The 12,488-nt window shown below is 41.9% G+C and overlaps 2 protein-coding genes across 3 annotated transcripts; both read left to right on the top strand.

Annotated features, from left to right (window-relative positions):
* Positions 1–5,645: 5,645 nt before the first annotated feature.
* On the top strand, positions 5,646–9,553 carry LOC117889788 (troponin C, isoallergen Bla g 6.0201-like). Of its 2 annotated transcripts, none has more exons than XM_034794258.1 (5): positions 5,646–5,861; positions 6,132–6,165; positions 6,222–6,620; positions 6,670–6,705; positions 9,391–9,553. In XM_034794258.1, the coding sequence occupies exons 1-5, from the start codon at positions 5,859–5,861 to the stop codon at positions 9,393–9,395; spliced, it is 477 nt and encodes a 158-aa protein (XP_034650149.1). In that variant the 5' UTR covers positions 5,646–5,858; the 3' UTR covers positions 9,396–9,553. The 2 variants fall into 2 exon arrangements, with proteins under 2 accessions (XP_034650149.1, XP_034650150.1); XM_034794259.1 differs by having other exon boundaries at positions 5,648–5,861; positions 6,685–6,705.
* A 1,864-nt stretch (positions 9,554–11,417) lies between these two features.
* LOC117889789 (troponin C, isoallergen Bla g 6.0201-like) lies at positions 11,418–12,081 on the top strand. The gene is made up of 2 exons (XM_034794260.1): positions 11,418–11,549; positions 11,606–12,081. The coding sequence occupies exons 1-2, from the start codon at positions 11,516–11,518 to the stop codon at positions 12,046–12,048; spliced, it is 477 nt and encodes a 158-aa protein (XP_034650151.1). The 5' UTR covers positions 11,418–11,515; the 3' UTR covers positions 12,049–12,081.
* Positions 12,082–12,488: the final 407 nt, after the last annotated feature.

Below are 12,488 nucleotides of genomic sequence, written 5' to 3'. Positions count from 1 at the left end.
CCGAGAATCGTAGTTCACGGCCACGCCCCTTTAAATTGTATTTAATCGTCGAATAATAAACCAACGAGAAGGAACGTGTGAGACGCTTTTTATGCGTCACAACTTTTATACCCGGCACTCAGTAGACCATCTGTACCTTAACGCTTTTTTTTTAATTCAAAAATTTAAAATTGTTTCTACATCTTTCATCAACATCTACATCACTTCTCACGCCAACACGCTCCTTTAGCTCGCCCCCCTCCCCTAGAACCTCACACTGCAGAAGCAGAGTGTGAATGAGAGAATGTGAAAAAAAAACAAAAGCTGCGGGATGGGGTGGGTTAGCCACTGCAAATTAATTTCTTCGTTGTGGCTATAATAATGATCCAATCGGATCCCAATTCGGTACTGATATATATGGTCCTTCCCTACGGAATGACGTTTTTAGTTTTCTTTTATCTTCAAAATTGTAGGTTTGGGAGGTTTTCGCCCTTTTGCGGGGGCGGGGCTCATTTTTTAAATACACTTGTAACAGTGTGAGCGTACAGAAGTCTGGATGCAAAATTTGGTGGCTCTAGCTTTTATGGCCTCTGAGATCCAGGACGGACCGACGGACATGAGGACAGACGGACGGACGGACAGACAGACATGGCTCAATCGACTCGGCTATTGATGCTGATCAAGAATATATATACTTTAGGTTCCAATTTAACTTCCTGTCTATTACCAACCCAAGGTAACTAGCACTGTCGCTAAAGGTTAACCTACATTTGTTTAATGTTGGGGGGTTAAGTGGCGGGGTTTTGTACTTGTTAGTAAATAGTACAAGTTCCGTTTTCGAGGCATTTACACCCAATCCGCTCGATCTTGTCCATTCTGACAGTCGCGCAAGTTTTGTGGGGAATTTCCCCGTGAACATTAGGACAACGTCGTCTGCATATGCCACTACTTTGCACAGTCAGTCTGACAGCATCTGAGGGTTGATGATTGTCCTCAGATGTAGTCCGACTATTTTTTCGAATGTTTTTAGGAGAAAGGAGGTAAGACTTATCGGTCTCAAGTCCTTTGCCGTCGAGTAGTAGGCGTTTCCCGCTTTCGGGATGAAGACAATTTCTGCTTTGAGCCATGCCTTAGGAATCTTTCCTACCTTTAGTATCTTCTTGAAGATACATTGTAGCCAGTGGATAGGTTGGTCCCCAGCCTTCTGAAGTTGAACTGGGATGACCTTGTCTGGCCCTGGCGATTTGAACGGTTTAAAGCTGTTAACCGCCCAGCAGATATTCCGTTTCGTGAGGAGGTGCGCCAACGAGATGGCTGATGGTGGTTGTGCACCCTGGGAAGTGGGTATCGAGTAGGATGTGTAGGGACTCCTTGCTGGAGTTGGTCCACGTACCATCTGTACTCTTGATGTATCCTACAGAGGTATTTGTTTTTGAGAGGATCTTGCGCAGCCTTGCGGCTTTTGCCGTCTCCTCGATCTCAGTACAGAATTTTTGCCAGGAGGCTCTTTTCGCTCACATAGTTTCTTTTTTGTATAGGGCAAGACTGGTCTTTTAGTTTGATCATAGTTCATCCTCGTTGCTGTTTTTGGCTTTATTAAAATTTTCCCTGCAGCTTCTACGTAGGACATCAATGTTCTTAGACCACCAAGGGGGTTTCTTTTTATACACGGTACTCGAAGAGTAAATAGGGTATATTGTATTTTTGCGGATAACGGTAGTATGTAATGCACAGAAGGAAACGTTTCCGACCCCATAAATTATATATATTCTTGATCAGCATCAATAGCCGAGTCGATTGAGCCATGTCTGTCTGTCCGTCCGTCCGTCTGTCCGTCCGTCCGTCTGTCCGTCTGTCCGTCTTGTTTGTCGGCTAGTTCTCAGAGACTATAAGAGCTAGAGCCACCAAATTTTGGCACCAGACTGCTGTATGCTCACACTGAAACCAGTGTATTTCAAAAATGAGCCCCGCCCCTCTCCGCCCCCGGAACGCCATTCCGTAGGGAAGGACCATATGTATCAGATCACCAAATTGGGATCCGATTGGATCATTACTATAGCCACAATGGAGAAATTAATTTTCACCTATTTACCTATTTACAAGACTGTTAAGGTCGTCTTGTGTATCAGGGCATGTTGGTGCTGTTGGGGGAAGAAGTTCTTCCAGGGTTTTAGAATATATATCCCAGTTGGCTTTCCTGGGGTTGATATTAGCTATTGGGCATTCGAGAGATATCATCGTCTCTAAGTACCTCGTCGAGGTACCTCGTCTAAGTACCTCGTCGGAGATGGAGTGCTCTTCTAGGACTCTCCAGCCCTTAACTAAGCCCAGTATGCTATGGGACACTAGATTTGAGTTTAGGATGAAGCTGAAAAGTGACTCACCCCTTACATTTATGTCCGAACTTCCCCATTGAGTATGGTGGGCGTTGGCATCGCAACCTATCAGTAGGCCTGTGTTTGACCTCTCGCTGTCGCTGGCTATCTTGCGGACGAGGTCGCTGGGAGGGTCACATTGGTCATGAGCCATAAAGGACGACACCACTCTGAGGTGTGTCCCTTGCAGCACTAGGCTAGCTGCTCTGTTATCGCCATCGCTAAAATTGTGGATCAGAAAGATGTTTATGTGCTTTCTAGCTGAAATGCAGGTACGAATTTTACGTTCCTTTGGTGCTACAATCAGCTTGTAGTCCTTCGTCGCTAATCCACAAACCTTCTCTCGAACTACCGAAGGCTCCTGGATTAGGACTACGTCGCCTCCGCTCGATTCCAAGCGGAGTAGGAGGGCACATCTCCACCACTGTATTGGCGGCGTCCGCCTCGCCGGAGCTCTCATTACTGCACATTGCCTCGAATTCGAACATCAGCTCCGACTCTAGGGAGTCACTTTCGTGGGCTAAGTCCGATCTCCGAGGCAACATCCTGCTCGACTGGGTTGTCGACAGGACGCGCCCTTCGCTCCAGTCGACTGCGACTAGTTTCGCCCCTAGGTATACTTCCCCAACTTGCGTTACCGCTGCTTTATACAGCTGCACGGAGCGCTCGTCTTCGCAGTCTATGATCTTTGTGTTACCCTCGAACCATCCCATGTCTTTGCAGACTGGAGGTGGGCCGGGGTCCTTGTCCAGTAACTCGAAGAAGCAGTCGGCCAATGCCACTTCCACCCACTTCCACTGGCTTCTGGGGATTCTGCCGTCCTCTCATTGTCAGTCTGCGCGAACGACACGTTTGGCAGTATCCTGGTCCAGGCATACGTGAAGCGTTTGGCTTCTGCGCTGGTGGATGGCTCAACCTCCCCCTCTACTTTGCCAGAAGGTCGGGCAGCCGCAATGTTGCTTAGCTGCCTCTGCAAGGCGTCAGTATTGGCGGGTGGTGTGCCACCCACCCCAGGATTGGAGTGGGGCCCCAACGGGCTCGCACCCTCGCTTTCCACCGAGCAGGTCTTTCCTTCTGTCGAGCGGGTTAGGCCAGGCCTTTGGGCCGCTGCCTTCCTCTGCTTGGGATTACTCCCTGTAGACGTTTGGGGAGTGTCAGTCTCATTCGTTTTTTGTGTTTTTTGTTTTTTTGTTTGAATTTATCTGTTTCAAATTTTTCCCACGAGATGCAGAGAAGGGGAACGGTCAGCCCGGGCAGAGATCCACGTTGACCAAGTAAGGCATCATTATAACACGGGTCTGCCATTTCCCTGAGCTCTCCGTTCACGACTGGGTTAGTTTTTATACCGGGCCCCCAGCCGGACTGACTCTCGGAACGGGTCGAATAACACCTCAGTCCGGCCCAGTTTGAGGTGGGTGGGTGGGATGTGGGGAGGGTTATTGTGTGAGCTACTTATACGAGGCGGCACCACAAGCGCATCGTCAGTGTTGCTACTTCGCGAACACCCGCTGGCTTTCCGGAGCTGTTTATTTCCGCTTATTCACAGCTGACCTACCTAAACAAGGTAGGCCGTTCGCTATCCGCAACCTGCGACCCGTCCGGTGGCCTCAGCTAGGCCCTCTTGAGCCACCTCATGCTCGTTGGATTCGTCGTTGGAAGTTCAAGAATTAATAAAGACAGTTTTAATTTAATGAAATTTATCATGTAAAGACCCTCTGCCGTCAGATAATAAGGTTGAGGCGAAAATCAACTGAAATTGCGCAATGTCGTCGATGCCAGAATTATTGCCACACGGCTAAGTACTGCCGTCGACATCCCAACTGTGCGAAATGTGGTGAAAATCACCAAACATCGCAATGCACTAGTCCCCTAGATGCGCAGCCTACATACATCCACTGTTCTGGAAGCCATATGGCCACATGCAAGGGATGCTTAAGCTACCAGCCGTTCAATGGAAACTGCAAAGAAGTCAAATAACCAAGAACGGGTCAAGCCCACTTTAATACGCAAGTGGATTATTCTTACCTAACACACAGATCAGCCACTGTTTCCGACCTTGGCGTCTGGACGCAGCAAGAAACCTAATAAACCTACAATGCAGAAACAACAGATAATATCTCAACAGCGGATAAGTACTGGTCAACATCCACCATATGTAGCTACTTCAGGCAATGCAGGAGTTTCCTATTCCGTAATAGTAAAAGGCAAATCAAATGCAATACTTTGTAGAGAAGAACCTGCTTAGAATCGTCTAAATTCTCAACAAGCGAACCAGTTAACTCAACAACAAGGATCGCAACTGAATTCCTGTGACGTGCAGGCACTGCTGCAGCAGCAGCAACAACATTTCCAGCAATGGCAGAAGCTCCAACAACAACAGCAACTGCCGTTCCTTGTGTAGTTACAGCCGCAGCAACAAGAAGAGTAGCAAGAAGCAGTAACAGTACTCTGCAATTTAATTTCTTCATTATGGCTATAATAATGATCCAATCTTATCCCGATTCGGTGATCTGATAGAAATGGGCATTCCCTACAGAATGCCATTTTTAGTTCTTCTTATTTTCTTAATTGTGGCTGGGCGAGTATTCGGAGCAGCAGCAAATGCATATTTATTAAGAGCAGCTCGTCTCATTTATCTCTTTTACTAATGTCCACAGTGCATAGAAGCGCACGCAGTCCGAGAATCGTAGTTCACGGCCACGCCCCTTTAAATTGTATTTAATCGTCGAATAATAAACAAACGAGAAGGAACGTGTGAGACGCTTTTTTATGCGTCACAACTTTTATACCCGGCACTCAGTAGAACATCTGTACCGTCTGAGGACAGACGGACGGACGGACAGACAGACATGGCTCAATCGACTCGGCTATTGATGCTGATCAAGAATATATATACTTTATGGGGTCGGAAACGTTTCCTTCTGTGCGTTACATACATTCACTTTTTGCACAAATACAATATACATTATTTACTCTTCGAGAACCGGGTATAAAAATATGCATTTTAAAAAAACGTTCTCATGGCTGAGGCTATGTTACTTTCGAAGTTACTTTCACCAAATATCAACACTTAATATAAGATTTAATTGGTAGATGCTAGCAAATGGCATTTTTCATACACACATATTCTAAATGGGAACTACCACTGTCGCCTTCTCACACCATGCGGTTAATGCTCTTACTCTCTAAGCATCGATGCGACGCCAGTTTTGTATTTGATGTGCCTTTGTAGTGATCAGATCAATGTTTTAGTTGTTGCTATTCGGCATAGTGACATTTACATATCCCGATTTTCCTTCACAAATAGAAAACACATCGAATTGCTGAAACGTTTGTGGTTAATCAATAGGATTAAACGGCTACATATTGGATATTGTTTGGTGTGATTTTTTTGTTTTATCTAGTTGTCAATAGTTTATAAAAATCGAAAAATATATACTGTTTTATCTTAACAAGACAGAATTCGAATTGATAAATTAAATAATTCCTAAAGAGTTGCATACAATGGTGAGTTTTTAGAATTGGCAGCTTTGGAGACTGTAACCAAAAAAAAAGTATTGTACAATAGACATACAAAAACAGAAGATACTGCAGAGATAAATAAGTGTAAGACTACAAAAATAAGTATATAAATCATATCTTTGCGTTATATTTGGCTAATTTTAAGAAAAATTATTGTGACGCGAATTTCTATTCTGAGCAGGGAAAATATATCACAATTTGCAGATCACACATGCAATGGGCGCATAATGATTTACAATTTTGTACGTTTTACAGGCTGAAGGAGAGTATGACAAAGAACAATTGAGAAGTACGTGGCATATTTTAATATTTTACTTATTGACTTATATCGGTACTGTTTTTCAGTTCTTCGAAATGCTTTTAAGGCTTTTGATCACGACGGTGCGGGGTCGATCGACCATACAGATGTATCTAGCATACTTGAAATTCTAGGTCAGAAGCTAGAGCCGCCAGCAGTTAAGGCGCTCATTAAAGAAGTCGACAAGGGAACAAGTGGTAAATTGGATTTCGGTCAATTTTGCAAACTGGCGGCTCGTTTTATTGAAGTAGAGGAGGATTTGGGAGCTCTGCAAAATGAACTAAAAGAAGCTTTTCGTGTTTACGATAAGGAAGGAAAAGGTTATCTCACGGTTGCCACACTGCGTGGTATTCTTCACGAATTAGATGATAAGATATCTAATCAAGACTTGGATTTGATCATAGAAGAAATTGATGCTGATGGCTCAGGCACGGTTGACTTTGATGGTAAGAGGAGTAATTATTGACTAAAATTTATTCATCTAAAATTAATCTAAACATAATGTTTCAGAATTTATGCAAGTTATGACAGGTAATACTTGATTTCTTATTGACAACTTATTTTGGCGATTCTTGTAGGTCGTCTTGGAGTCCGTCTTCACGCAATTTCTGTAGAGCATGTACCTATGTAGATAACCTTTAACATTCGGTAGAATATTTAAATTGTTCAATTGAACTCCTAAGAAAAACCCACACACTAATGCACATATTTACATATGCATGTACATATGTATGTATAAATGTACCCATATGATTTTTTCGAATTTTACATTTTATACATTGTTTTACATCTGCCATCTATGTATATATGTACATGTACATACATAACTTCTCATACCAACACGCCCTTTTAGCTCGCCAACCTCCCCCAGAGCACAACACTGCACATTGTGCGAATGAAAGAGAATTAGCAAAAACAAACAAAGCTGCTGAAGGGGGTTGGGGGTAGCCACTGCAAATAATTGTTGTCATTCTGGCTATAATAATGATCTAAGCTAATCTCAACTCGGGGATCTGATTAATATGGAAATTCTCTACTGAACTGTGCGTGCAAAAATTGCTTTTCAGTCCCTTAAATAAGTCTACAATCTGTCAGTCTATTACAGAGAATTTTCAGTAGTAACACTAAGCAAATAACAGGTAGAGGATGCAAATCGAGTAAAAACTGGCTGCCTGAGAGTCAGAGTTTGGCGTTGGCTCTCTTGAGTATTGAACGCAAAGCGTCTCTCGCAAAAACAAAGTTTGGTTTCCTTTTCAAGTCTGCTTCGTAATTTCATGTGTGCGGTGACACATCCATACATGATGGCAATGCGTGTATCCATTCTCGACTTCATATGCGTTTTCATTTTTAGCGCTTGAGACGTTTGGCACTTTTGTGTTGCTTTTGAGATCACATACCCTTCCTTCAAACTTTATGAAGAAGCTTGACCCAAAAAAATAAATTGATTTTGTGTATCCTCTCTATGCTCATATATTTCTTAAATACATTTAGGACGAAAGGGATAAACGGTTATAAACATCTAAATATATACATATACTTATAACAACAATTGACTTGGCGTTTCAAATATTTTCAATTAGAGTATTCAGCGTACACTGTGTGAATAAACATACAGAGACACACACGAGACTACAGAACCAACTCGAAAAGGAAAAAAAAATAAATTCTTTTTCGGCACAGCTGCCATGTTTCCACTTATAACTCTATGTATATTCACACAGTGTACGCTGAATACTCTAATGGAAAATATTTGAAACGCCAAGTCAATTGTTGTTATATGTATACATATTTAGATGTTTATAACCGTTTATCCCTTTCGTCCTAAATGTATTCAAGAAATATACATATGAGCATAGAGGGGATACACAAAATCAATTTATTTTTATTTGGGGCAAGCTGCTTCATAAAGTCGCAAGTTTGAAAAAAGGGTCTGTGATCTCAGAACAACAGAAAAATGCCAAACGTCTCAAACGCTAAAAATTGAAGTCGAGAATGGATACACGCATTGCCATCATTTATGTATGTACATAGTATGTGTCACCGCACACATGAAATGTCGAAGCAGACTTGAAGAGGAAACAAAACTTTGTTTTTGCGAGAGTCGCTTAGCGTTCAATGTTCAAGAGAGCCAACGCCAAACTCTCTCAGCCGAAGGCTCTCTCACCAAGAGCCGAAGCCAATGGGAGCCGATCCACTATACTGATTACGCAGCCAGTTTTAGGTCGCTCTGACCACTCTATGAGTTCTTTGCTTAGTGATTCAATGCTCAAGAGAGCCAACGCCAAACTCTCTCAGCCAATCTACCATACTGATTAGGCAGCCAGTTTTAGGTCGCTCTGACCACTCTATGAGTTGTTTGCTTAGTGGTTCAATGCTCAAGAGAGCCAACGCCAAACTCTCTCACTGGGAGCCAATCCACTATACTGATTAGGCAGCCAGTTTTTACTCGATTTGCAGCCTCTATGAGTTGTTAGCTTAGCGGTAGTAATTTACTTTTCTCGGATACCATATTATCTGAAGCATTCGTCCGACAATGGAATATTTCACTATCTGTGTGTCCGTTTATTGTTTTTGTACGTACATATGTAACGCAGTGCAGAAAACGAACCGAAGTTATATATATATATATACTTGATCATCATCAATAGCCGAGTCTATATGAGAATAGAGAGGATACACAAAATCAATTTATTTTTTTGGGGCAAGCTTCTTCATAAAGTTTGAAGGAAGATTTTTATATCAGATTAAGAAATGGCCAAGCCTGTCTGTCCGTACGTCGTATTTGACGCCTCGTTCTCTGAGACTATAAGAGCTAGATTCACTAAATTTTGTGTGAAACCTCATTTGATATCTCACTGACTAATGTTTGTTTCAATTTAGCCACGCCCCCACCTGCCCCCACAAAGGGTGATAATCTCTGACATCCACAATTTTAAAGACATGAGAAAACGTAAATACAATTCAGTAGAGAATGGCCATATCTATCACATTAAGATTATTATAGCAAGGATGACTCAATTCATGTCCAGTGCCTACCCCACCCCTTCCAACAGCATTTTTTTATTTTTTACACATTTACTCACTCAGATGTCTGTCCGGAGAAGCCGTTAGACTATATACATACATATGTACATATGTACATATATATGTTTTTGGACGTTCAATCATTGAGTCATACCTAATGAAAATATCTTTATAAACTTCTCTACCTTGTAGGGTAATCATCAGCAAGAATCCAGGATAATGGATAGCGGCAGGTGGATATCACGTTATATATTATGTAATTGCTTACATATGTATTTTCTTCAAACTTACTAGTATCTTCCTGTACATCATGTGTTTTTAATCCCAAAATTGAATGTAAGAAGGATATCCAAATCAAAATAAACTTTGAGGCAATTACTTTTAATATGAATGTATGTGTATGATAGTGAAAATGAATTAGACCTGTAGGTCTGTCTCAACCTGTGAATTGTGATCTTAGGGTCAACGAATGGGGTCGTTTTACACACAAAAAAAAAATCAAAATAAAAGTACAAATCGGCAGGTCTGTCTATCTGACTGTCAAAGCACCTGAATGTACGAGTATGAGATAATAATAATAATAAGACCTAAATTAAAAAAATTTAAACCATGTAAATTCTGGTCAAGTGTCTTTGTGCACTTCTATACTGGCGGCGGTGGACGGAGATGATTTTCTAATATCATATTATTTTCTAAATGCCAATGTACGTGCCAATAGATAGTTTCTGAGCCGATTGTATTTACGACGTCGCTATAGTTAAGTATAGGAGATTTTAATTGTGGTCGAAATATGTAACAGAGAGAAGGAAATGTTTCGTGGGCGTGTTTGCGAGAGAAGTGATGTACATACATATGTATGTAGATGTAGATGACAGGTGCAGAAAATGTAACATTTAAAATCTAAAATTCGAAAGAACCACTAACCGGTTGAACTGAACTGACCGGGTATAAAATTTGTGACGCGTAAGAAGCGTCTCACACGTCCCTTCTCGTTTCTGAAAGATTTGGGGCTTTTAATTTGGTTTGTTTTTCTTTGGCAGAACTTTTTATACCTGGTACTCGAAGAGTAAATAGGGTATATTGTATTTGTGGGGAATAACGGTTGTATGTATCGCACATAAGGAAACGTTTCCGACCCCATAAAGTATATATATTCTTGATCAGCATCAATGGACGAGTCTATAGAGCCATGTCTGTCTGTCCGTCTGTCCGTCCGTCCGTCCTGATGAGCGCCTAGTACTCAGAGACTATAAGAGCTAGAGCCAGACTTCTGTATGCTCACACTGTTACAAGTGTATTTCAAAAATGAGCCCCGCAAAAGGGCGAAAACCTCCCAAACCTACAATTTTGAAGATAGCAGACAACTAAAAATCACCATATCTATCCGATCACCAAATTGGGATACGATTGGAGCATTATTATAGCCACAATGAAGAAATTAATTTGCAGTGGCCAAACCCACCCCGTCCCGCAGCATTCACACTCGTGACTCATGACACGTCTCTGCCTCTGCCTCTTCCACGACTCTGCAGTGTGTGTCTATAGGGGAGGGTGGCGAGCTAAAGGAGCGTGTTGGCGTGAGCAGTGTTGTTGATGTAGATGACAGATGAAGCAAAAATGTAAAATTTGACAAATAACCGCTAAAGTGCAGATGTATTACTGAGTGCCGGGTATAAAAGTTGTGACGCGTAAGAAGCGTCTCACACGTCCCTTCTCGTTTTTAAAGAATTTTTAAAGGTTTTTATACCCGGTACTCGAAGAGTAAATAGTGTATATTGTATTTTTGCGAAAACCGGTTGTATGTAATGCACAGAAGGAAACGTTTCCGACCCCATAAAGTATATATATTCTTGATCAGCATCAATAGCCGAGTCAATAGAACCATGTCTGTCTGTCCGTCCGTCCGTCCTGATGAGCGCCTAGTACTCAGAGACTATAAGAGCTAGAGCCACCAAATTTTGCATCCTGACTTCTGTATGCTCACACTGTTACAAGTGTATTTCAAAGATGAGCCCCGCCCCCGCAAAAGGTCGGAATTGATAAATTAAATAATTGCTAAAGAGTTGCATACAATGGTGAGTTTTTAGAATTTGCAGCTTTGGAGACTGTAACCAAAAAAAATGTATTGTACAATAGACATACAAAAACAGAAGATACTGCAGAGATAAATAAGTGTAAGACTACAAAAATGAGTATATAAATCATATCTTTGCGTTATATTTGGCTAATTTTAGGAAAAATTATTGTGACGCGAATTTCTCTTCTGAGCAGGGAAAATATATCACAATTTGCAGATCACACATGCAATGGGCGCATAATGATTTACAATTTTGACAAAGAACAATTGAGAAGTACGTGGCATATTTTAATATTTTACTTATTGACTTATATCGGTACTGTTTTTCAGTTCTTCGAAATGCTTTTAAGGCTTTTGATCACGACGGTGCGGGGTCGATCGACCATACAGATGTATCTAGCATACTTGAAATTCTAGGTCAGAAGCTAGAGCCGCCAGCAGTTAAGGCGCTCATTAAAGAAGTCGGCAAGGGAACAAGTGGTAAATTGGATTTCGGTCAATTTTGCAAACTGACGGCTCGTTTTATTGAAGTAGAGGAGGATTTGGGAGCTCTGCAAAATGAACTAAAAGAAGCTTTTCGTGTTTACGATAAGGAAGGAAAAGGTTATCTAACGGTTGCCACACTGCGTGGTATTCTTCACGAATTAGATGATAAGATATCTAATCAAGACTTGGATTTGATCATAGAAGAAAATGATGCTGATGGCTCAGGCACGGTTTACTGGCGGTTGGGCGGAAACCTCCCAAATCTACATAAAACATCTACATCTTGAAGATAAAAGAAAACTAAAAACGCCATTCCGTAGGGAATGACCATATCTATCAGATCACCAAATTGGCCTATTATTATAGCCACTATGAAGAAATTTATTTGCAGTGGCTAAACCCACCCTGTCCCGCAGCTTATATTTGTTTTGTGCACATTCTCTCATTCACACTCTGCTTCGCGCAGTTTGTGGCCTCTGCCTCTGACACGTCTCTGCCTCTGCCGCGTCTCTGCCCTTACTCTGCAGTGTGTGGCTCTAGGGGAGGGTGGCGAGCTAAAGGAGCCTGTTGGCTTGAGTAGTGTTGTTGATGTAGATGTCAGATGAAGAAAAAATGTAAAATTTCACAAATAACCGCTAATAACCGCACAAATATCTGCTAAAATGTAATACTGTGTGTGCCGGGTATAAAAGTTGTGACGCGTACGAAGCGTCTCACACGTCCCTTC

Source organism: Drosophila subobscura, chromosome E, assembly GCF_008121235.1.
Source record: "Drosophila subobscura isolate 14011-0131.10 chromosome E, UCBerk_Dsub_1.0, whole genome shotgun sequence".
In the NCBI taxonomy this organism is placed as follows: domain Eukaryota; kingdom Metazoa; phylum Arthropoda; class Insecta; order Diptera; family Drosophilidae; genus Drosophila; species Drosophila subobscura.
The sequence above is the reverse complement of the archived record's forward strand: the minus strand, read 5'-3'. Positions and strand labels throughout refer to the sequence as shown.